The 23,780-nt window shown below is 43.9% G+C and overlaps 2 protein-coding genes across 2 annotated transcripts; both read left to right on the plus strand.

Moving 5' to 3' along the window:
• The first annotated feature begins 273 nt into the window (after positions 1-273).
• Positions 274-18,812, plus strand: LOC147436684 (uncharacterized). The gene is made up of 5 exons (XM_086489500.1): positions 274-902; positions 17,478-17,603; positions 17,684-17,747; positions 17,830-18,119; positions 18,544-18,812. The coding sequence occupies exons 1-5, from the start codon at positions 304-306 to the stop codon at positions 18,629-18,631; spliced, it is 1,167 nt and encodes a 388-aa protein (XP_086345626.1). The 5' UTR covers positions 274-303; the 3' UTR covers positions 18,632-18,812.
• LOC147436685 (uncharacterized) lies at positions 12,014-17,119 on the plus strand. Its single transcript, XM_086489499.1, has one exon. It carries the CDS (start codon positions 12,109-12,111, stop codon positions 12,964-12,966), a length of 858 nt encoding a protein of 285 aa, XP_086345625.1. The 5' UTR covers positions 12,014-12,108; the 3' UTR covers positions 12,967-17,119.
• Positions 18,813-23,780: the final 4,968 nt, after the last annotated feature.

Raw genomic sequence — 23,780 nt, forward strand, 5'->3', positions numbered from 1 at the left:
CATATTGCACTTCCTTGAACATATAGATGTGCACCTATTACCATGTATTTTGCACCCAAGACTCCCATGGATCATCGTCTCTCCCTACCACACGACCACATTTTGTTACTTTGTACTTTCTTCCTTTCCCGTCAGATGGAGAACACACACATAGGCCGACTACATGCTCTAATAGTAGTAAAAAGATCTCTCCTCTCTCTCTCTCTCTCTCTCACACACACACACACGCGCACACACACAATTAATAGTTCCAACACGTGTCAAGTTCAAGACTCGTTGGATAGATCTTGGAGCTCGCTCTCGATGCGGCACATATGGTTGGCGGCTCTGGGAGTGTGGGCTCAAGCTCCTTCGGAGAGGGGCATGATGAGTGATGCACAGCAGAGCACTCGCGCAACGAATCTTGCAGAGCGCAGGGAAGAAACTTCAAAGGCAGCGTCTTGCACGGGAAGGCGAGAGCGTCACTGTCATCGCTGCTGTTCTGATGGGGATTGTAATCTCCAAAGCGATTGCCATCTGGTAAATGGTGATAGACATCGTGGTCATTGTGATGATAACAGTGGGCAATATGAATGCCATTCCCATAAGATAGGGAACGAGCTTCATCATCGTGCCCGTGTCTATTGCAAGTCCCTTGATGAACCGCAACATACATGCCCGATCTGTCTCTCATCTATTGGTCAATCTGAGCTCACAGTATTGTGTTGGTGCATGCACCGTTTCTGCCTTACCTGCATCGAGAAATGGAGCATCATGCAGCGTTTTTGTCCCCTTTGCAAGCAGACCTTCCATGGATGGTACTACAACATCAAAAGTCCATCGGTGTTTGATAAAAGAGATCTGACCATTAAGTCATCATCACAAACCTCTACTCATGTTCGGGCCCAAAGAAGAAGAGAAAGGTAATGCCATGCTTTTTTTTTTTGAATTCACTAGTGGGATGCTGCGAAATGTGTGTTTGAAAGTCAGAACAATAATGGCATAAAGCTGCACATTATTGAGCATTCATGTATGTGAGTAGTTTTTATTTGATAAATCAAATCGGGAATAATCATTTTAGTTAGCCTAGGTTATTGTTCAGTTTGAAAACTACCTTCAATGTTTGGCTAGTGCAGATTCACTCTAATAGGTTTTTGATTTGCAGCTACCAAGTCTTCTTCTTTAATAGTTGAAATAACTTCAGAATTCAAAATGATTAGTTACTTGTGTAGGGGTCTCGTTTTCTTGTGGCTGTTAAAAGTTCACCTTTTGTTCTTTGATGGCTTCGACATCTTCTATGAGCAGATTAGGGAGGAAGTGCTATTTTGTGGCTGTGTCCGGCCATATGTTAGGTAGTTATACTTGCACCGGCCTGCTTGGTGCCTGCCCGATGTGCTGGCATGAGGTAGGACTTATAGTCCTAGGCATTATGTGGGTCAGAGTCATAGTTTTCTTCCATCTTTATGTGATAGGCATCTATGATGATGTGGTATAAATTTCCACGTGCACACAATTGATAGGTTGATGCGTCTCAAGTGAATGCCCAATGTGATCCTATTTATTTATTTTATCATTTTTGGTATTTATTTTTCGTGTTCTCTCTCTCTCTCTCTCTCTCTCTCTCTCTCTCTCTCTCCCCTCAAGTTCTCTTGTGTATTGTTATTGAGTTCTCTCTTGGGTTCAAGTGTGTTACAATATAGTGGTACACATGTGGAGAAGGAATTAGGCAAGCAAGTAAAGACAACTCGTACGGACAAGGTTGGAGGGTTTACCTCCAATGCTTTTGTACAGTATTTTGCGGACCATGGCAACAAGACTGAGCTTGCGTGTCACCACGAGGTGTACTTTTCCTGTTGCCTTCTTTAAATATGTATTACATTTATTTATTATTTTGTTTTGCTTTTTTTTTTTCACAAAACCCTTGAGAAGGTGTTACATAGCTAGTGTGAAACGGCTGCAGCCAAATAGGTTTCTCACATCAAGAATCTAGATCAGTTAGTCGGTGATTGGTTGGCCAATTACCACTAAATTCTGATGAGTATGCTAGCGTGTGTGTGCTTAAATGGAATTTGGGCCATGTGGCAAGTCATTAACAACTTTATAGTTGGAAGGGGTTAGGAAACTGAACCACAGTGGACACATGTCAATAGGAGAGCCACCTGCTTGACATCTCACCACCCAAAAGCTTAGGCCAGCTTGGGGCCGCCCAAAAATGTGTAAGGTGTAAGGTGCAGCGGAAGTGAATGTTGAACTTTGCTCAAGATGAGTGCTCCGAACTGTGCTCAAGGTTCCTTTTACTTACGGAAGGGAGAGCCTTTTGTTCCTTTAATGAGAGAGTGCAAGTGATTACAAACAAAGTGGATAAACACTATGAATGAAGGTGTTGAGATTGAGAGATAGAGAGAGAAGAATATGACATCAGAATGTTGTCAAACCCTCCTCCGAAGGCCCTACTCTCTATGGCGAAAGCCGTCTACTATTGATTGCACAAATCTCTACAATGCTTTGGACTTGCCGACGATGTCGACGACGATGAGTCGGGCTGATATCTGAAAACGCTAATGGCTGAAATCTGCAAATCTTTATCTGCTGAATTCTGACTCTTATGTCGGTGACAATGTCGACAGCGACGATGCGACGACGACGCGCTGAAAACGCAGATGTTGAAATCTGCGTTCTCTGGGCTGAATCTGCAAACTACACTGGATCTGACCGTGCGGCGAGGATTTGATGCGGGATGGTGAGATCTGCGAAGGTTCGGGGGTTCTACTGCTGAGTCTCCATGCTGAAAACTGAAAATGTTGATGCTATTCTGGGTCTTGTCGCGATGAATCTGCAGACACTTTTTGAACAGTGAACAAAACATCAAGGCACTCTTGTGTGCGAGAGAGAGTCCATACTGGGAGAGAAGCCTGACACCTCGAAAGGAGATGTCTTGCTAACCTCCAAGCGGGCTCTTTCGACAAGAGAGTCACTAATCAAATCATGCATACTGCCGGGGTCCAACAATATGACAAAACGTTGATTCTTCACATGACCATAACACTTAATGAGAGACTCATGAATGGGAGGATCATGAGAAACTTGGGTCACACTCGTGTTCTCATTTATTGCATTGACAGAGGAAGTGGGATCTGTGGGTTCTTTAGTTTCTTTAGCTTCAAGCGTAGGACATGTTCTTTTTATGTTTCCCCTAATGTATCCTCCTAAAATTCCTTGTTCTGCCTTTTCATATGGAGTGAGCTTAGGTTTAGCAATTGTGTTAGCTTTACCGCACCTACTCTTGGGCACTGACGACGTGAGTAAGGATGTCATAGCTGTTGTCCAAGCTATGCATGATAAAGGTGATAATCTTATTCTTCCTGTTTGGACAAGCAGCGAAGTTGAGATCACATATTGTCAAGTTTGGTTCTTTGCTCTTTGTAGGTTTGTAGTAGTATTCATTTTTCGATTTTGTATTTAGCTTACCTGAGGACTTAAGAATGTGTTCCGTTAGAAGTTGTTGTGTGAAGTTTGATTTTTTAAGTTTTTAAGATGTCTCATCCTTTTTTGCTTAAAGTTGAGTACCTGTTTTAAGCCAAGTAAGTTGCGTCAACTTATTTTACACATACCTTTTCTAAAAACATTTTTAAGTTAATAATGTTTTGTTTTATCTAGTTTTGTTTCGTAGCAAACAAAGTGATTTAGTTTGTTCTGTTTGTTTGTTTTTCTTTTTCTTTTCTTTTCTTGTTTCCTTGCTTTTATAGTTTTATGAGTGCTTTATTCCCTCTTATAATTCGTGAGTTCAGACTATTCTGAACTTATGAAGGTATATCATTTGCAGAGTTCTTTTCTGAGAGACTATTGGAAGATTGGTTAGAAGAGTTACCGTTCTTACCGTTGTGAGGGTTCTGAGAAGTCTGAGAGGTACTTGTTGAAGTCTTGTTTTCCTTAGGCTTTCCCTTGTTGTGCTTCATCTCCTGTGCGAGAGCAATCGCTACCGCCTTGTTGAGATCGATTGAGTCGAGGACTTCGACATCAAACCTGATATAGTCATCCAACCTGAAAATGAAAGCCTCCTTGCGCTCATCATCCGATTTGCGTAATTGGGTTCCGAGCTGCAAAACACGATTATAAAAACATAAGTGGCATACCATTTTGCTTGAGACTGCGCCAATCATCTTTCAACCGTGCTAGGTACTGTGGTGGCATAAACCGCACCTTGAGCTTGTCTTGGAAGTCGGCCCAATTGAAGGAAAGGGGCGCGCCATCCTCCGCTTCCTCTAGGTGCACGGCCAACTGTGCCTCTTGCCATGCGTGGTACCAATTGATGGCATCACCGGCAAGGTACATAGTTGCCGTCAAAACCTTGCTATTCCTTGTCTTCTTAGTTGTCGCAAAATAAGCATTAAATTGATGCAACCAAGAATGAATAACACTAGCATCCATCTTACCATCATACTTACTGAACGCGACCTTCTCTGTGACGGGGTTGTTGGAGTCCGAATCTCGGCTTGCGCCACTTGATGAACTACCAACATCTTTGGCTGGCTCGGACTTCGAGGTGAGAATCTGTCGGACCAATTCTTGCATGCATAGTTCTCTTTGTGCCTCATGCTCGGCCTCCAAGGCCGCTCGTCCTTCTTTGGCCGCCTCCTTTCTTTGTGCTTTTCTTTCTTTTCGTTCTTCGGCCGCCAAGCGCGCTTCACGGTCCAAGGTTTCCTATCTGTTTTGGCGTTCACGCTCCACGGCAACGCGAGTCGCTTCTTGTTTTGCCATCGCAACGTGATTCACTTCTTGTTCTGCCATCGCAACGTGAGTCGCTTCTTGTTGTGCTGTCACAAGACGGGCACCACGTGCAATTAGAAAAGAACAGACTGAACAGACTTTTAGCTCTTCAATAGCAACTGAACTGAAATAGAGAGAGACGACACGCGACACGGAGTGGCGGAATTCCACCCCAGAGAGTATTGGCCCCAAACCTTGGCGCCCTTTCGGTATTTTTTTATATTGCATCAACCCTGTACAAGCCGGTACTCCAGACTCTGCACCTTCTCCAGGAAGCATGCGAGAGAATGAGCCCTAACCTCATATTTAAAGGCCCTAGGCCCCAAAAGCAGTTTACAGTAAAAAGTCTTTAAACTCAAAAGCATCTGGTCCAAAAGCAAAGCCAAAAAGCTGCCAACGTAAATCACAGAAATCCGTACAGCCTGCCACGTCATCAACCAGTGCAAAACGCGGAAATCCATACAGCTTGCCACGTCATCATGCCAGCGCAATTTTCTGAAATCTGCCACGTCATTAGTTTTTGCGCGTGTGTGTGCAAGTCATGCCTTATTTTATCCTGTCACTTGGGGCCCCATCGAACGGGATCCCCATAAGTTGGTAGGACTTCTTCTTTTGTTACTTGTTCTTCTTAGGGTTTAGGCCCCTTGGCCGGTAGCTCCGTTCTTCTATAGGTCGACACGTCAGGAGTTTGTTACATGTGCCATTGCAACGCGATTCGCTTCTTGTTGTTGTGCCATCATCTCCATCATCGACTTGACCAAAGCCTCCATAGGATTCGGTACAATCCGTGGCGAAAATGGGGAAGGAGGAGGGTCAGAAAAACCTCCTTGGTGCTGAGATTCTTCTTCGCTACTTTCATGCCCATCACCTCCATGCGAAGTATCCATTCTGCTTCGGGTGATGACCATACACTGTTTTCGTGGGTTCTTAAGTTCACGAGGAACTTGGGTTCTTGTGGGTCTTGGTTCTTGAGTTCTTGAGGTTCTTGCGGGTCTTGAGTTACTTTAGGTTCTTCTTTAGCTTGCAATTTGTGCTAGAGAAGGATCTTCTCTTCACCCAAGTTCTGCTCTTTTCCGCGGGCGCACCCCTTGGCGGCCTTGTGCTCACACCAAGGTTTCTTTTTCCCACCTCACGTCGATTGGCCGGCCACTAAGTGCACGGTCCGCTCTCAATGAGAAAAGAGGCACAAGGGGAGGCTGGACAAGCCCTTCTTTCTTGGGATTCCTGTCACTCTTCAAAAACACGATTAGGAATCGTGTCACAAGATGGGCACCACGTGCCAATAGAAAAGAACAGACTGAACAACTCTAAGCACTTCAAATAAGAACTAAACTGAAATAGAGAGAGACGACACGCAACACGAGGTGGCGGAATACCATCCCAGAGAGCATTGGCCCCAAACCTTGGCGCCCCTTTCGGTATTTCTTTATATTGCATCAACACAGTACAAGCCGGTACTCCAGACTCTGCACCTTCTCCAGGAAGCATCCCAAAGAATGAGCCCTAACCTCATATTTAAAGGCCCTTGGCCTGAAAAGCAGTTACAGTGAAAAGCCTTTAAAACTCAAAAGCTTCTGGTCCAAAAAGCAATGCCAAAAGCTGCCAGCGTAAAAACCGGAATTCTGTATAGCTTGCCACGTCATCAGCCAACGCAAAAGGCAGAAATCTCCCTACTGTCCTTAGGGTTAGGGTTAGGGTTTTTGCAGTTTTTAGGGTTTTTGGCAATAGAATTAGGGTTTGCAGGTTTTAGGGTTAGGGTTAGGGTTTCGAAAATTGGGGTTTGTAGGTTTTAGGGGTAGGGTTTTTAGAATAGTTAGGGTTTCAACAGTTAGGGTTTTTGGTAGAAATTAGGGTTAGGGTTTCTGCTCTCAGGCAACCACGTCATCACTTTGTGACACATCTTCTGTTACTTGTTCTTCCTAGGGTTTAGGCCCCTCGGCCGACATCTGCAAGTTGGCTCCCTTCTTCAGGGCTTTGACACGTCAGCAGTTTGTGACATCTCCCCTTCTTGAAAGAGAGTAATTGTCCGTGATTACAGCATATCTGCAAAACAACTCAAGTTAGCTAAAAAAGAATTCTGAGGGACATTTCAGTTTGCTCTTTTTATTAAGGAGTTAGCCTCTCCTTTCTGCTCTTTTGATCAAGGAGTTAGCTTCTCCTTTCGTCCAGATCGGAACTCTTGATATTCCGGCGTAGTAAAATATAGCCATCACACCCAGACCGTACTGATCTTCCACGGGTCTCTTAATGCACTAAAAAATTACATACCCAGGCAATCTTATCCAATTAGGAATATTCAGTAATTGGCACATCACAATGCAACACAAATGCTCACATATGCATGTTACAAGACATAGAAACATAAAGCCGCCGATGAACCTCCCCCCGCAAATAACCATCCAGGTCCGGGCCATGAGCTGTTCAACGACTCCCTCATCACTCCTCCCGCAAAAAACCTAAAAAGGTCCGGGCCATGAGATATAGAGGCCTTTTACAATCAAACGCCCCCCAGACCGCAGCCTACGTCGTTTGGAGGTGCTGAGAGTAACCACTGCTCAGACTTCTTAATACTCCCCCCGTAAACGACCATGCAGGTCCGGCCACGAGTAACAACAACAATACTTCCCCCGTAAATAACCACAAGGGTCTGGGCCATGAGTAAAAACAACAATACTCCCCCCGTAAATAACCACAAGGGTCTGGGCCATGAGTAAAAACAACAATACTCCCTCCATAAATAACCACAAGGGTCCGGGCCATTAGTAAAAACAACACTTTTCAATCATTCAATACTCCCTCCGCAAAAAACCACAAGGATCCGGGCCATGAGTATGAACAAGCATTCTCAAACATCTTTTTTTCACTACTCCACCCAGGGGTAAAATCACCAATCATTGAAACCAGTATTACAACCAGTCCCAAGATAGCAATCGCACTGGATCTCCAAGGTCATCTGCTCGTGAAGAGACATCTACTGAGAGATGTCGAGAAACTTCAAGTTATAATCTGCTAGGGTTTCCATGGCAAGCATTTCAGGATACCCGACTCTGCCAGAAGTTGCACTCTGAAGGAAGATGTCAGAAACCATATAAATTCGGGCAATTTTTTTTTTCCCTTGAAAGCTTGCCAAGTACTTGGAGTGTGCGGCTTGGTAGCTATAGACATCAACATTTGCATGGCACTACTTTTGAGAAAAACAGTGACTCGAAACAAATATCGGATACTTCTTTGTAAGTGATCTTAATGGCTTATGCCTTGTAAGACATGAGCGGTGAAGACGGGAGTGCGTCCGATGCGCGATGAAGTAAGGGTGGCAGTGGCTATTAAGTCCGGGTTGGACGGCGAAGATGCCTCAAATAAAATTCCAATAGCTCTGTTTGCTCTTTTGAAGGACCAGTATGCTTTCAGAAAAGCACACGCCTGATGCTCTGATACCACTGTCACAAGACGGGCACCACATGCCAATAGAAAAGAACAGACTGAACAACTCTAAGCACTTCAAATAACAACTAAACTGAAATAGAGAGAGACGACACGTGAGACGGAGGGGCGGAATTCCACCCAGAGAGTATTGGCCCCAAACCTTGGCGCCCTTTCGGTATTTCTTTATATTGCATCAACACAGTACAAGCCGGTACTCCAGACTCTACACCTTCTCCAGGAAGCATCCCAAAGAATGAGCCCTAACCTCATATTTAAAGGCCCTTGGCTTGAAAAGCAGTTACAGTGAAAAGCCTTTAAAACTCAAAAGCTTCTGGTCCAAAAAGCAATGCCAAAAGCTGCCAGCGTAAAATCCGGAATTCCATACAGCCTGCCACGTCATCAGCCAATGCAAAAGGTAGAAGTCTCCCTGTTGCCCTTAGGGTTGGGGTTAGGGTTTCTGCAGTTTTTAGGGTTTTTGGTAGCAAAATTAGGGTTTGCAAGTTTTAGGGTTAGGGTTTTTGCTCTCGGGCAACCACGTCATCACTTTGTGACACTTCTTTTGTTACTTGTTCTTCTTAGGGTTTAGGCCCCTCGGCCGACATCTGCAAGTTGGCTCCCTTCTTCAGGGCTTTGACACGTCAGCAGTTTGTTACAAATCGACACGTCCAAGAGGACTTGGGTTTACGTGTGACCGCAACAAGCAAAAAAAATTATGTGGTTCTCTCCTTGAGTGATACAGAACACTGCCAAAGCTCTAATACTAATGTAAGGTGCAACAGAAGTGAATGTTAAACTTTGCTCAAGATGAGTACTCCCAACTGTGCTCAAGGTTCCTTTTACTTACGGAAGGGAGAGCCTTCGTTCCTTTAATGAGAGAGTGCAAGTGATCACAAACAAAGTGGATAAACACTGTGAATGAAGGTGCTGAGACTAAGAGATAGAGAGAGAAGAATACGATACCAGAATGTTGTCAAATCCTCCTCGAAGGCCCCAGTCTCTATGGCGAGAGCGGTCTACTATTGATTGCACAAATCTCTTCAATGCTTTGGACTTGCCGACGATGATGACAACGATGAGATGGGCTGAAATCTGAAAACGCTAATGGCTGAATTCTGACTCTATGTCGGTGACGATGTCGATGCGACGACGACGCGTTGAAAATGCAGATACTGGAATCTGCGTTTTCCGGGCTGAATCTGCCAACTACGCTGGATCTGACCGTGCGGCGAGGATCTGTTGCAGGAAGGTGAGATCTGCGAGGTTCGGGGGTTCTACTGCGGAGTCTTGATGCTGAAAACTGAAAACGCTGATGCTATTCTGGGTCTTGTCGCGATGAATTTGCAAAACGCTAGGAGGTCATGCTGATGCAAAAACGCTAGGGCTGAATGTTGTCCTACTGTCTCCAGATTGGCTTGCAATTGCAAACGCTCAGCTGGTTCTACACTTGAAGAAAAACGCTGGCTGTTCTTGGCTGAAAACATTGTCTTCTTGCCGGGGGGGCCTTGCTTGAGAATTCTGGATGTCAGGTCCCTTCTGCCTCTTCTGTCCAAAAGTGCTAGCGCTAGGGTTTCTTGTATACTTCTTGACTCAAATTGCCCTACCCAGTTTCCCAACAAAAGTCACTTAAAAATTATAAGTGAAAATTGGCTAAAATAGGGAAAATAGGTCTATGCACTGTAAAAATGCTCTTGATGGGTTCTGACCGAAATCTGATGCTCATGCTGTGTGCAACCAGTGGATATGCATCTACTCTAAGTGCCTGGTCATGCACGGTCTGCGAACAGACTCACAAAAGTGCTAGAACACTTCCTAAGCTAGGCTAATTGAACCCTTTTCATAAAGTAGCTTGTCCATGTACACATAGGGTTAGCTGTGTACATGACAAAATGAGTGGCTGATTTTGTCTTTTGTGAGTGTATTTTCAAGTTCACAGCTTTAATGGAAAGCTTGCCTTCTCCATGGTCTCATGTAGCGAGATGATTCTGCTCTCGTGCATCTCTCCCCCCCTTACACATATGGGAATGCTCCACTAGTTGGGCTCCTCAGATCACTATGTATAGTCTTTGGGTTTTATGTGCTCAAGGCAGGAGCCATCTGTACAGGAACCAGATTAGCTAATTGTTAATCTTCCACAGGTACGCATAGTTCCATTGTGACATATTGCCAAATAAGAGAGCTTTCTCATGGGAAAACTCGTCCAAATCAAAAGGAAAGTGTCCGGTTGCGTGCGGGAGCTCTTGAGACACTCATATATGTGTTTGCTCCGCTCAAAACTGTCCCGTGACACATCTAACCCTATATGTACGTGGACGAGCTACTTCATGACAAGGGTTCAGTTCAGTTCATTTAGCCTAGATTAGGAAGTGATCTGGCACGTTTGTGAGTCTGTTCGCAGACCGTGCATGACCAGACACATCCTCTGGTTGCATAAGCATATCCTCTGGTTACATAAGCACAAGCATAAGCATTTCCATCAGATTCCATCAGAGTCAGCAGTTTGGGGATTTTTCAGACGACTTTATCCCATTTTTCCCTATTTTTGACATTTTTCACTTATTTATTAAGTGACTTTTGTTGGGTACTCAGTAGGGCAAATTGGGTAAGTTAATTTATAAGCAAACCCAAGTTAGCACAAATTAGCAGATGAGCAAAGACACAGCAGGCTTCCCCAAGCAACAGGTGTCCCACCCTCTCTCAGCAAGAACCCTCTCCATCCCCTTGGCGAGGCCAACCCATCAAGCCTAGCGCTTTCATCACAGAGCATCTCTCCCTCCCCGGCATTGACCAGATCTGCCATCGCCATCCCTGGTACTGCCTAACGTTTTCATCCATTGCAAGGGATCGCCAGCAAGAGGAAGGGCCAGCGTTTTCACCTGGTTTAGGTCAGCGTTTTTGCAAGTCACTAACGCCAGCAACATACCCTGCTGTGGCAGCGTTTTCAACTAGCCTTGACGGCGATTTTCAGCCTATTACACCCTGCTGTGGCAGCGTTTTCAGCCAGTGTATCAACACCCAAAACGCAGCTTCAGTAAACCCAAAGGAGTAGGTTTTTACACAGCGTTTTTCCCTCAGTATTTCAGCCAATAAGCAAGACCAATCCAGCCATTTACAGCAGAGAAAAACACAGCCAATTCAGCCCCGAAGTGGCACAGGTTTTCAGCTTTTGCCCCTTTGCGGACAGCAGATAAAGAAGCATCTATTTCAGCCCAGAAATCTTCATCGTCTTCGCCGACATAGTTTCCATTGCATCAGTCCATTGCACTAGCCTTGTACGCATTTGTGCAATCAAGTAGACCACTCTCGCCGACGAGAGTGGGGCCTTCGGAGGAGGGTTTTACAACCTCTCGGTGTCGTATCTCTTCTCTCTCCTTCTCTCAATCTCATTCACTTGCACGCACAATCCACTCACTTTGTTCGTGATCATAGCACTCCCCACAAGACGAAAAGCTCTCTCTTTCCCTAAGAACTAAAAGGAACCTTGAGCAGTAAAGATCACTAATCTTGAGAAAATACAACATTCATTCCGCTGCACATTACATTGGTATCAAAGCTTTGGAAGTGTTCTGCATTACTCAAGGAAAGAACCACAAGAATTTTTTTGCTTGTTGCAATCGCACAAACCCACGTTTACTTGGGCGTGGCGATTCCTAATCGTGTTTTGTTGAAGAGTGACAGGAATCCCAAGAAAGAAGGGCTTGTCCAACCTCCCCTTGTGTCTCTTTTTTCACTCATTGAGAGCGGACCGTGCACTCAGCGGCCGGCCAATCGACGTGAGGTGGGAAAAAGCAACCTTGGTGTGAGCGCAAGGCCGCCAAGGGGTGCGCCCGCAAAAAAGGGTAGAACTCGGGTGAAGAGAAGACACTTCTCCAACGCGATTTGCAAGCGAAAGAAAACCTCAATAACCTCAAGAAACAAGACCCCCAAGAACCCAAGTTCCTCATGGACTTAAGAACCCAAGACCCTCAAGAACCCAAGTTCCTCGTGAACTTAAGAACACTAGAACCCACAAGAACCCACGATTGTAGAATGGTCATCACTCGAAGCGGAATGGATACTTCGCTTGGAGGTGATGAGCATGAGAGAGGCGAAGAAGAATTTTCCCCACCAGGAGGTTTTTCAGACCCTCTCCCTTTTCCATCTACGACAAAGATTGCACTAACTCCTATGGAGGAGTTGAAACAAGAAAGAGAAGCAGACAGAAAAGCCTACGAAGAAGACATGGCAGCCATCGAGCATAAGTACCAAGAAAGAATGGCAGCTATAGCGCACAAGAGCAAAGCAAGACAAGCAGATTTTGATCGCAAGATCAAAGCACAAAAAGAAAAGAGCGACCAACACATGAAAGAGTTCTTGGGACTCTTTTCTATTATGCAGGCGCAGTTCGCACAAGATCAGGAAAAGGAGACTCTCTCAGTATCTACTTCTCAACAGCATGACAGACAGGATTTGCATGATTGTGTGAAACATGATGAATTAAATGATAATGATTTGCATGATGATTTGAAGCACAATGATAAGCATGATGATTTGGATGCCAATGATTTGCATGATGATTTGGATGACAATGACAAGCATGATGATTTGCATGATCAAGATATGATTTCTCAGAAGCATGATGATTTGCATGATCAAGATGTGATTTCTCACAAGCATGATGAGTTGCATGAAGATGATGTGATTGTTCACAAGGATGATGTGTTAGTGGATGCTTTTCCTAGCGAAGCTAACCTCGTAGATTCGATCAATCACGAAGATCCGATCTTGGCTTTCGAGTCGAGGTCTAAAGAACCCCCATAGGACGATTCGATCATTCAGGATGAACCGATCTTGGCTCTCGAGCCTTGGTCCAAAGAACCATCACAGGAAGTATTATGTGTTCGCATGATTGATACGCACGCATTGTTCGAATGTTTCATTCGTGAAGATTTCGTGTATTTTAGTCAGCATCGTTATGTGATCCCTTTTACAAGGAATGACATATTGTATGTTGAGCACGTTTCTCTCATGGATGAGCACAAATATATGCGGATTGTTCATGAAAAGTTGAAAAGTTTGTAAGTCAAGAAGTCGCATTCCATGTCTCTTCCTTGGCATGACACAGTTTCCGAAAGAGCACATGATTGTATGAGCACCAAGCATGAGCATTTCCATTGTGATTTGTCACAGTTGATTGTTTTCGATCAAACAGAAAAGATTCGACCTCATTGTTTGCATGTGTTTGATGAACGGGTTGTCACTCCATCCATTTGTTCATCTACATTGCATACATAGTCTTTAGAGAAGACAATATTTTTTTCCTTCACTTTACATGGAATGGGTATGTTCATGGTTTTGTGTTGGAGATGGTTTCAAGAATTTTCAGCCATGGAGATTCTTGAAGATGAAAGAAGCAGGACTCTAGACGAAGTTGAAGCAACAAAGGAGATTCATAAGATTTTGTGTCGCTTTCGGCGCGGCCCAAAGAAGCAAGCGTTGCAGACCTTTATGAAGTTCAAGTACCACACGACCCACACATCAGAGTGGGCCGGCGAAGAGTCCCTTCCAGGATTACGGATGCTATTGGCGATCTCCCTCGACGCCATACAGTTCGGTACCAATACCTCACTTTGAAAAGGAGGGGATGTCACGTGACACATCCCAACCCTATGTGTCCGTGGACAAGCTACACCATAGCAGTGTTTCCCGTCAATCAAGTCAAGTTAGATTAGAAGTGATCTGGCACTTTTGTGAGCTATTCGTAGACCGTGCATGCTCAGTCACTCAGTGTAGATGCATATCCTCTGGTTGCATAAGCACAAGCATAAGCATTTCCATCAGATTCCATCAGAGTCAGTTTGGGGATTTTTCAGATGACTTTATCCCATTTTCCCCTATTTTTGACATTTTTCACTTATTTATTAAGTGACTTTTGTTGGGTACTCAGTAGGGCAAATTGGGTAAGTTAATTTATAAGCAAACCCAAGTTAGCACAAATTAGCAGATGAGCAAAGACACAGCAGGCTTCCCCAAGCAACAGGTGTCCCACCCTCTCTCAGCAAGAACCCTCTCCATCCCCTTGGCGAGGCCAACCCATCAAGCCTAGCGCTTTCATCACAGAGCATCTCTCCCTCGCCCGCATTGACCAGATCTGCCATCGCCATCCTTGGTACTGCCTAACGTTTTCATCCATTGCAAGGGATCGCTAGCAAGAGGAAGGGCCAGCGTTTTCACCTGGTTTAGGTCAGCGTTTTTGCAAGTCACTAACGCCAGCAACATACCCTGCTGTGGCAGCGTTTTCAACTAGCCTTGACAGCGATTTTCAGCCTATTACACCCTGCTGTGGCAGCGTTTTCAGCCAGTGTATCAACACCCAAAACGCAGCTTCAGTAAACCCAAAGGAGTAGGTTTTTACACAGCGTTTTTCCCTCAGTGTTTCAGCCAATAAGCGAGACCAATCCAGCCATTTACAGCAGAGAAAAACACAGCCAATTCAGCCCCGAAGTGGCACAGGTTTTCAGCTTTTGCCCCTTTGCGGACAGCAGATAAAGAAGCATCTATTTCAGCCCAGAAATCTTCATCGTCTTCGCCGACATAGTTTCCGTTGCATCAGTCCATTGCACTAGCCTTGTACGCATTTGTGCAATCAAGTAGACCACTCTCGCCGACGAGAGTGGGGCCTTCGGAGGAAGGTTTTACAACCTCTCGGTGTCGTATCTCTTCTCTCTCCTTCTCTCAATCTCATTCACTTGCACGCACAATCCACTCACTTTGTTTGTGATCATAGCACTCCCCACAAGACGGACAGCTCTCTCTTTCCCTAAGAACTAAAAGGAACCTTGAGCAGTAAAGATCACTAATCTTGAGAAAATACAACATTCATTCCGCTGCACATTACAATGCGTGATCTCCCGCTTCTTGCGGGTAAACTCTCCAAAGAGAGTCCGAAGCACCGAAGTCCCACTCAAGTCTGTAGATCCAAGCAATGAACCCGTCCAAGAAGAGATCCAAGATCCTCTCCCTCAGTCCATGTAGATGCTCTTGTGTAAGCAAGTGATCTGACGTATCGAGGTCAAGTAGTAAGTGTCTGTCCACCCAAGATGGTGGTGTCTTCTTTGGGAATGTCTGAATCTCATATGCCATGAGCATGGCCATACCTCGTAATCCTCTAATGAGTGCATAGGTGTGTCCATAGCAAACCCCAAGTCACCACCCCCTCTGGAGTGCGCAACCGCCAAATGATGGCTGGAATGAATGGATCTCCCAAGGATCGTACGCCCGTAGATGATCAAGCCGATGTCGAAGATACCGTGTACTACTGCAGTCACTGAGAGACCGCATGGACCAGCATTGGAAAGGTGATGCAAGTGTTGGAACAGTCAATTATAGAGCACCACTTTCAAGGGCACCTATTTATGACAATTTGACTCCATCATGTCAACCTAAGGATTACAAGGAACGTGGATAGGCAGTTTGAAACTTTGAAGGGAACAGAGGACCAATTGAAGCCTTTGACAAACAATAAAATGTTCAAACAGAGAAACGAAGAAAAATAAGGGCGGGGTATGTCAAAGTCGACGATGTGGAAGTGTAGAGACCAAGGGGAGAAAGCGAGAGAGACTGTGAGAAAGAGAGAGAGTCTCCTGGGACCTGAACTAACCAACCTTGGCAATGGGTAACCAATGTACAATACACTGGGGGTTGAGGGTTGCTTATATAGCAACCTCAGTGAATTGCCCTACCCAAACTTTGACAAATAAGTAAAATAAATACCTAAAAGCCAAACTAAATAATGGGATCACATTGGGTAGTTCTATCACAAACCAGTGACGTGGCAGCTCGTATATACACACACTTACACCCCGGCTGGCAGGATCCGAAAGTTGCGGAGAAAGGCTGACGTGGCAGTCTCCCCGATTTCACGCATAACTGCTGACATGGCAGCAGTGTACGGACTCGCAAAATGCGGCGGGAAAAGCGGTAGGCTGCGTAGAAGCTGCTTTTGCGTGGGCTGATTTTTCTATGCAATGCTGGATTTGGCAGTTTTGAAGCTTTTGGGGAGACCCCTCCCACTCCCTTGTACTTTGAACTTAGATTAATACAAAAAGAAATACCGAAAGGGGCGCCAGTCTTTGGGGCAGGCACGGAACTCTACCGGGCCGTGTCAAATCAATTGTGAACTGTGAACTGTTTTGAAGTGAATCTCTGCTGTGTCGCGGTAGAATCTTGACTTGGGAGTGTCCAAGTTTGTTAGAGTGGTATCAGAGCGCGGCTGATTTCTCTTCTACCGGGAAATCCGATCCTTTTTTATGTGGCACTTATGGATTCAAGCAAAGGACAATTGACTTCCTCTGCATCCGGAGATGCTGGAAGAAAGACGGCACCAAAGCCTACTGCTTTAAAATGCAAGGGGGAACACCTGCAGAGGGTTCTCCGGGTTTCTTCTCCTCAGCAAAACGCCTTGCCCGCCAAGGCTCTGATACCATGTCAAAGTCGACGATACGGAAGCGTAGAGACCAAGGGGAGAAAGCGAGAGAGAGAGAGAGAGAGAGAGAGAGAGAGAGAGAGAGAGAGAGAGAGAGAGAGAGAGAGAGAGAGAGAGAGAGTCTCCTGAACCAACCAACCTTGGCAATGAATAACTGATGTACAATACAATGGGGACTTAGGGTTGGTTACATAGCAACCTCAGTAAATTGCCCTACCTAGACTTTGACAAATAAGTAAAATAAATACCTAGAAGCCAAACTAAATAATGGGATCACATTGGGCAGTTCACTTGAGATGCCTAAACTCTAATAGGGTAATCTTATGAATTACTGGCGAGGAGTGCACGAGAAAATAGAAAACAGTTTGGCGCTATCAATTGTCGAAGCTTATGAATAATCTTTGCATCTCAAGATTGCTCCTTCAACTTGAGGGATAGGAAGAATTCTCTGTCTCCCCCCCCCCCCTCCTTGGTGCTGTACTCTTATAACCCCCCCCCCCCCCCCCCCCCGTGGGGTGCCTATTTAGTTTTATAATGCCATGTGTTTTCATGTAATTTAGTAAGTACAATTACAACTCAACCTACCACCAATGCTATTGTATATGTGCTAGCCCCTGAGCCTCATTCACCAGATTTCTGGGCATCTTGTGTCCCTGTCCCGTGCTCCATTTGACTGACCCATGAAGCGTACATTGGTATTTTTAATTTTTTAGGCTTTGCTAAGCCCATTTGCACAACCATCATTTTTTTCAAATACCAACAACAAGGTAGATGAAGAGCCAAACTATGTTGGTGTTGGTAAGCTTTCTCTCTCTGCTGATGCTGGCTTCTTGCTTTCTTGGTATAGATTCTTAATTCTACGGCCTAGATTATCAAAGCCTTCACCATGGAGACGAACTTTGAGGACACGGGATCAGCTGAGAAGGGTTGCAGAAGGCGAAGGTGATGAAGAAGCTGTAAAATGGCGTGCCAGGTCTGTGTTTACTTTTGATAATAATAGGCTTTAACCAATTTTGTCTATATTTATTGACCTCAACCGTGTCAACCTTTCAGCATTTACAAGGAGAAATTTAGAGCAGTTCCATTCATCGTGAATTCGAGGGTGAAGGTACATCAGGTAAGGATATGCAAGTGTTGTTCACGTTGAAATTTTTCATCAAATTGTTTGTTTAGCTTAATCTAGTATTTTCATTTTCCAGCCACCTCTGAACAATCCGGAAAGGAGGGCCAGAATAGAAAGGCGTCTGGAGCCATGGATTCGGCGGGAGTTGCAGGCGATTACAGGAGATTTGGATCATGACCTGTTGACCCACTTAGTGCTTTCAATGTGGCTTCAGTTTCTCTCAGCAAAAGAGGAAGTTTGTGGTGAGGGATCCTCAGGGCAGCCACATAAAAGACTTGCACAAAGTGGGTTTAGAGACGTTGATGCATTACGGCAACTGGAACCGTTTTTGCAAGAAAAAGCATCCTCTTTTTGGCACGAGTTGAGGTGCTTTGCGGAAAGTCCCTTTTCGTTAAGGGCTTATGATTCTGTAGTGAAGTATGAAAAATATAGGGGGTAATTTGCCTGAGTTCCCCCCCCCTTCCCTCTTTTTTTTTGTGGGGGGGGGGGGGGGGGGGGGGGGGGGGGGCTCTTATGGTAATGCTAGGCGGTGTTGAGTTAAAACTCTATTTAGTTTGTGTATCAAATGCTAATGAGATATTCAATTGCTGAAATATAAAACAGCTTGAGTTCGCTTGAAGATCCATGCATCCTAAGCTTAATTACTCTTTTACATTGTTTGGATTTAATATTTAGGGTTGCTTGACAACTTTAGACAATCGAGTCTCTGGGGGTGTGGCAAGCATAAGTAGTTTGAAAGGAAAGTGTCCATATCTTAAGAGTCACAACTGACCTTAAGTCATGCTTTCAGGAGGAAAAGCCATGAAAAAAAAGTTTCGAGCGTGGCAAAAGATTTGGAAAAGACTACCAAGTGCAGCATGTTTGCATTAGGATGTTGAAAGCTTGGATACAAGTCACTAGCCTTTTGCATATTTTACACAACATTAAGCACGAGAGCTTTGAGATTGTGTTTCTCGTGGTGATTGTGCTTGTAAGTGTATCCTCGGGGCATTCATTATATATTACTATGTCACATGCTTTTAAGGAGTATTATGAAAATCCCTGACTCGTGAAATTGCCAAGATTATGACACCTTTTTATTATTTGATTTGTAATCTCTTTTTTGAAGTTCCTTAAATGATAACCCTTTGTAAGTGAAAAGGATACAATGCTTGAATTGTAAAATACCTTTTTGTTGAACTTACGTGATAGGTGCATATATTTTAGGTGACCTCTCCCAGAGTGTATCTATCATGTACCTTTGTGCATTTTTAGTTGTGGGCTCAACTCCTTTATCTTTTGATTCGGTTGTGTCCTCCATTGTGACGGTCGAGCTTGAGTGAGTAGCAACAATACAGCTTGCATGCTGTGGCCACTTGATGTCATCGTCTTGTGCAGTTGTAGTGGTCTCATAATGTGTTTCCTACCCTAGCAAGAATGCTACCTCCTTTTTGCAGGTTTGTAATTTGTTTGACTTCTTAGCAGCAAGCCAATTAAAGTTGGCGCAAAGGCAGATCTTCTTTGCTTTTTCTTCTAACTTTGCATCTTTTACCACAACTTGGTTGTTGTTCATTGGTTTGCAAATTTGAAAGTAGAGAATACAAAGTCTTGGAGAGAAGTTCTCAAAGGCAATGGCCCTTAAGTCTTACCTTCTCATTAGTCTCACTCATGTCTCCTATCAATGAGGGAAGCTTCACATTTGAGAGGGAAGTGCGTCTTTTCACTCTTCAACAAAGAGCAAAGAGTGTTTTGATAACTAAGTGAATGTGTTGAGTGTATCAAAGATACTCGGCCACATGCATGGAATTATCTATCATATTTCAAACATGGTTTGATGAAGTGCTATACTCTGTTTGACACGTTGACATCCAATGTTTGAATTTGTTAACATTGGCTAGGCTTGTTATAAGGGAGCATCACTCATGGCCTTCTTTGCTCTTGATTTTTCTAGTCTTTTTATGGGATTTCCCACTTTGAGTTTGGAATAGCATCTTGTCCTTTGATTGAGAAGGAAGTGAGAGATAACCTTATGAAGGAGCAGTCTTCCAATCAAATACATTCTTGGGTCAAATGCATGATTATTTGAATTTTACTTGTCTAAGTGAAAAGTCTAGTAAATTTTAGGAAAAGCCCTTTCTTTTTGGTGGTTCTTTGTGTGCCACCACCCTCAGGGAAATCATATGGCTTGTCCAACAAATCATGCCTTTTTCTTGACCTTTTTGTTTCCTCTTGTTTTCTCAATTTGTGAAACTCTAATATATTGTTGTAATTATCTTTTATCATTATGTTGATGGGATTTTATGGATACTCTCTCTCTCTCTCTCTCTCTCTCTCTCTCACACACACACACACACACACACACACACACTAGTGCTACTTGGAATTGTCCTCATCTCAAGGCTTTGATTCCTTTTTATCTTTTTTTCCTCTCTCTAGCACTTTATGCATAAAAGGGTTTCTCCCTCTGGGCATTGTCTATCTTGAGGTACTAATATTTCTTGAATCTGTCCTTTAAAGCGTATTTGCTCTTTGGGTGGATTTGTCCTTTGTGAAAAAATTTGGACTAATCTCAAATTTGCATAATATTGGAATTTTTGGATTTACTCCAAATTTGCTTCGTACCCCCACACCAAACAAGCTATCAATGGCCTTTTTTTTTTAAAGTAGATTTGATGAGTTTTTTTTTAGTTAGCTTTTTTTATTTGTGGGACTGCATCCTTGGAACACATTAATCTCTCTTCATTCTTGCACAAAAATGGTGGAATTCTCCTCTATTGTTATTGGGGTTGGTTGCTTGGAACTGGCATGACATTCATTACCTTCCTCCCTCTTTCTCTCTCTTCACCTATATTGTTCTCCCTTGATAGACTTCACGCGTGAGATTAGTTTACCATGATCTTGCCCCCTCTGTTCGATTGATATGGAATCGCTACGGCTCTTGATGCGTTTGTGGATGCTACTGCACCACAAAGGTACCCTCGTGGCACCTCATCGTTGCTCTTCCCTCTTCTTTGATCTGCCAACCGGCCTTCTTTCGTAACAATTCCACTTGCCCCATTTAGTTGCATCCATTTGGGAATTGGTTGGGCTTGAGCTGCTCTAGTTCTTATCTATGGTTGATTGAAGAGGTCCCCTGTCACACGAAGGCATGACTTGACACCTTGCTTTGGCATCATGAATTCACTCACTCTTCCTTGACCGATGTTATATTGGTTGTCTCCTCTCCTTATCTATAGATAGCTTGGATTGATAATGCTGAGAATATGGATGCCAACTCACTTTGCTCCTAAACCACTACTTAAGATGAGGGTTACCTAGCCCTCACTTAGGTTTTGATTCTGTGTTTTACAAGTGAGAGAGAGTAAGTTGGAGTGAGAGAGGGAGAATTTTTCTTTATGCTATCTCGGTGATCACTAAAGATATTGAGCACTTCTAGCCATTTGTGGATTAAGGAGAAACGCTCTCTCTATACTTGTTGTGGCTTGGTTAATCTTCTAATTTTTAAGACTCCTTGCTAGAGAAAAAAATTGTATTGAAGGTGAGTTGCTCTAAGATATTGAAAGGGAAGCATAATCTTTTACGAGTACTATGATGGGTGATCCCATGACCTCTTGCTTTGGCATAACCTCTATATGTTGTTAATAAACAATTTAAACATGACATAAAGGTTTTTGACACTTATTTAGGTTGGCAAGCTTAAATACAGAGAAACAATGTACGTTTGTATGTATACATGCATATATGCATGGGGGCTCTCTTGCTCAAGGTTATGATTTGAACTTTGGTAAATTTTCCTCATACTTTTTCCAAAGAAATTTTGGAGTGTATTGGTCTTGCTTTGGTCTCAACCAACAACTCATAGAATTTGTTCTAGCACATTTAAAATGAGAATGACAACCACCCTTCTTTGTTTCTTAGCTTTGTTGGTTGGGATTGCACTTAATTGAATACTATTTTCATATTCTGATAAGCTAGGGGTTTAGACATGGCCCTTTAAGGGATTGGCAAGAGAAGGGCTTTGACTTTGAAAAGTAGTCATAAGAAACGCCACAGTGTTATTTACAACTCATAGTGTATGGAAGATTTGTTGAAGAGTACCAGGACGTTTGCAACCCACAAAGAAGGCGAAGGGCTAGCAATCTACCAAGACTGAACCTCCATCCACCCTTTCATGGTTATCTAAACGTATCAAATATAAAATTCTAGTGGGAGAAGACATCAGTGATGAGCAGAGAGAGATTGGATTTGGATGTGATAAAGAAGTATTAATTCTTCTATAAATGTATATTTATGAAGTTGTTTGAATCTCTCTATGAATGTATATTACGAAGTTATTTTAAAATCTAATATTCTTACTTGGAATTTATGTACTCGGATCTGTACTTTTAGGTATCCGCATATAGCAACATGTGGGCCTATGGAAAACACCTTCAAGTCGACAAAATTGATCAACGACGCGTTACTCAAGACTCTTACATTGTTTCATCTTTTTGGCAGCAATCACGTGCAAGTGCAAGAGATACAAACCCTATCAATGAGGAGCTTGGCTATGTGAAAACTGTAGTTGGTATTTATGAACTCAACTTCCGTGTTTTGCGAGTAATAAGATTTTATAGATATACAGAAATATGGATGCTCGAAGTTTCTTCTAAATCATTTTGAATATCTTATGTTAAAACAAATTGTATTGGAGATTGATTGGTTCCATGCCGAGTAGAGATCGAATTGATCCTTGACCTCTTTCCAAGTTTGATTAAACCTTAAAAAATAGAGTACTGCAAAAGAGAATGAGCAATCTAATCCATTCAAAAGAATGAGTACCCGAACTTTGAATTGATAAGAACAAACTCGCCTACTTTAATTTTTAAATCAAATAAAATTTGGTACTACATAATTTTATTTATTTTCTTTTTATGTGGGCTCGTTGGTCTGGGCCACCTGCTCTTGTGGTAGAGGCTAGCCCACTGGCTACAGGCCCTCAGGCTCGGGGGTGAGCCATGGTTGAGAGGTGAGCCTAATGTTCGCCCATTACGTATCTAGGACTTTGCACACATGTACTGGTGTGGACTCGTTGGTATGAGACACCGGCTCTTGTGGTAGAGCGCCTACTGGCTACAGGCCTCAGGATCGGGGGTGAGCCCGTATTGGCTCTATGGTTGGGAGGTGAGCCTGATGTCTACCCATTACATGTCTAGGAGTCTACACACCTGTACTCGTGTGGGCTCATTGGTATGGGACACCAGCTCTTGCGGTAGAGGCTAGCCCACTGGCTGCAGGCCCTCAGGCTCGGGGGTGAGCCTGATGTCCACCCATTACTTTTCTAGGAATGAGTCTCATCTGCGATCGTCTTGTGTGATCACCAGCCTTGGACTCAACATCGATGGTGCCTCTACCACGTAGCCGCACTCGTGTGAACTTGTTTGCATGGGACACCGGCGTTTGCGGTAGAGGCTAGCCCACTTGCTGCAGACCCTCAGGCTCAGGAGTGAGCCCATATTGGCTCTATGATTGGGAGATGAGACTTCCGTGAGCCTGATCAAAGCTACATCCTTAAACACTTCTGTTGCACCTGACATTGTTATCAGAGCTCTGTGCATGCTTCAACTTTGTGAACTCAAGGAAAGAACCTAAAGAAGAACCCTAGAAGAACCAAGAACCCTAAGAACTCTAGAACCCAAAGAACCTTTCCCAAATTTTTTTCGAGAAGAATCTTTGAGTCCGGACCATGGATTTACCATATCCCACCTCGCACGGCATGTCTTTAACGGAAGATCGAAATCGAATACACGAGAACCCAAATCTTGAGTACCAAGATCTACTTGCCTCTTATGCGGATATGGAAAGAGCTGGAGACAAAATCCCTAACCTCTTCTTCATTCACATACACATGTAGCCCGCATCCACTTCCGTCTTGACAAGAAACCCTTGGAAAGCACCTGATCGGCAGCATCTCACGAGCTCTAGCGTTTTCTCTAGAATCAACCAAGCATTTTCAGCATTAGAAGACGAGCGATTTCAGTCCATAAAACCAGCCTTTTCATATCAACC

Source organism: Adiantum capillus-veneris, chromosome 18 (genome assembly GCF_014529385.1).
Source record: "Adiantum capillus-veneris isolate H3 chromosome 18, ASM1452938v2, whole genome shotgun sequence".
Classification (NCBI taxonomy): domain Eukaryota; kingdom Viridiplantae; phylum Streptophyta; class Polypodiopsida; order Polypodiales; family Pteridaceae; genus Adiantum; species Adiantum capillus-veneris.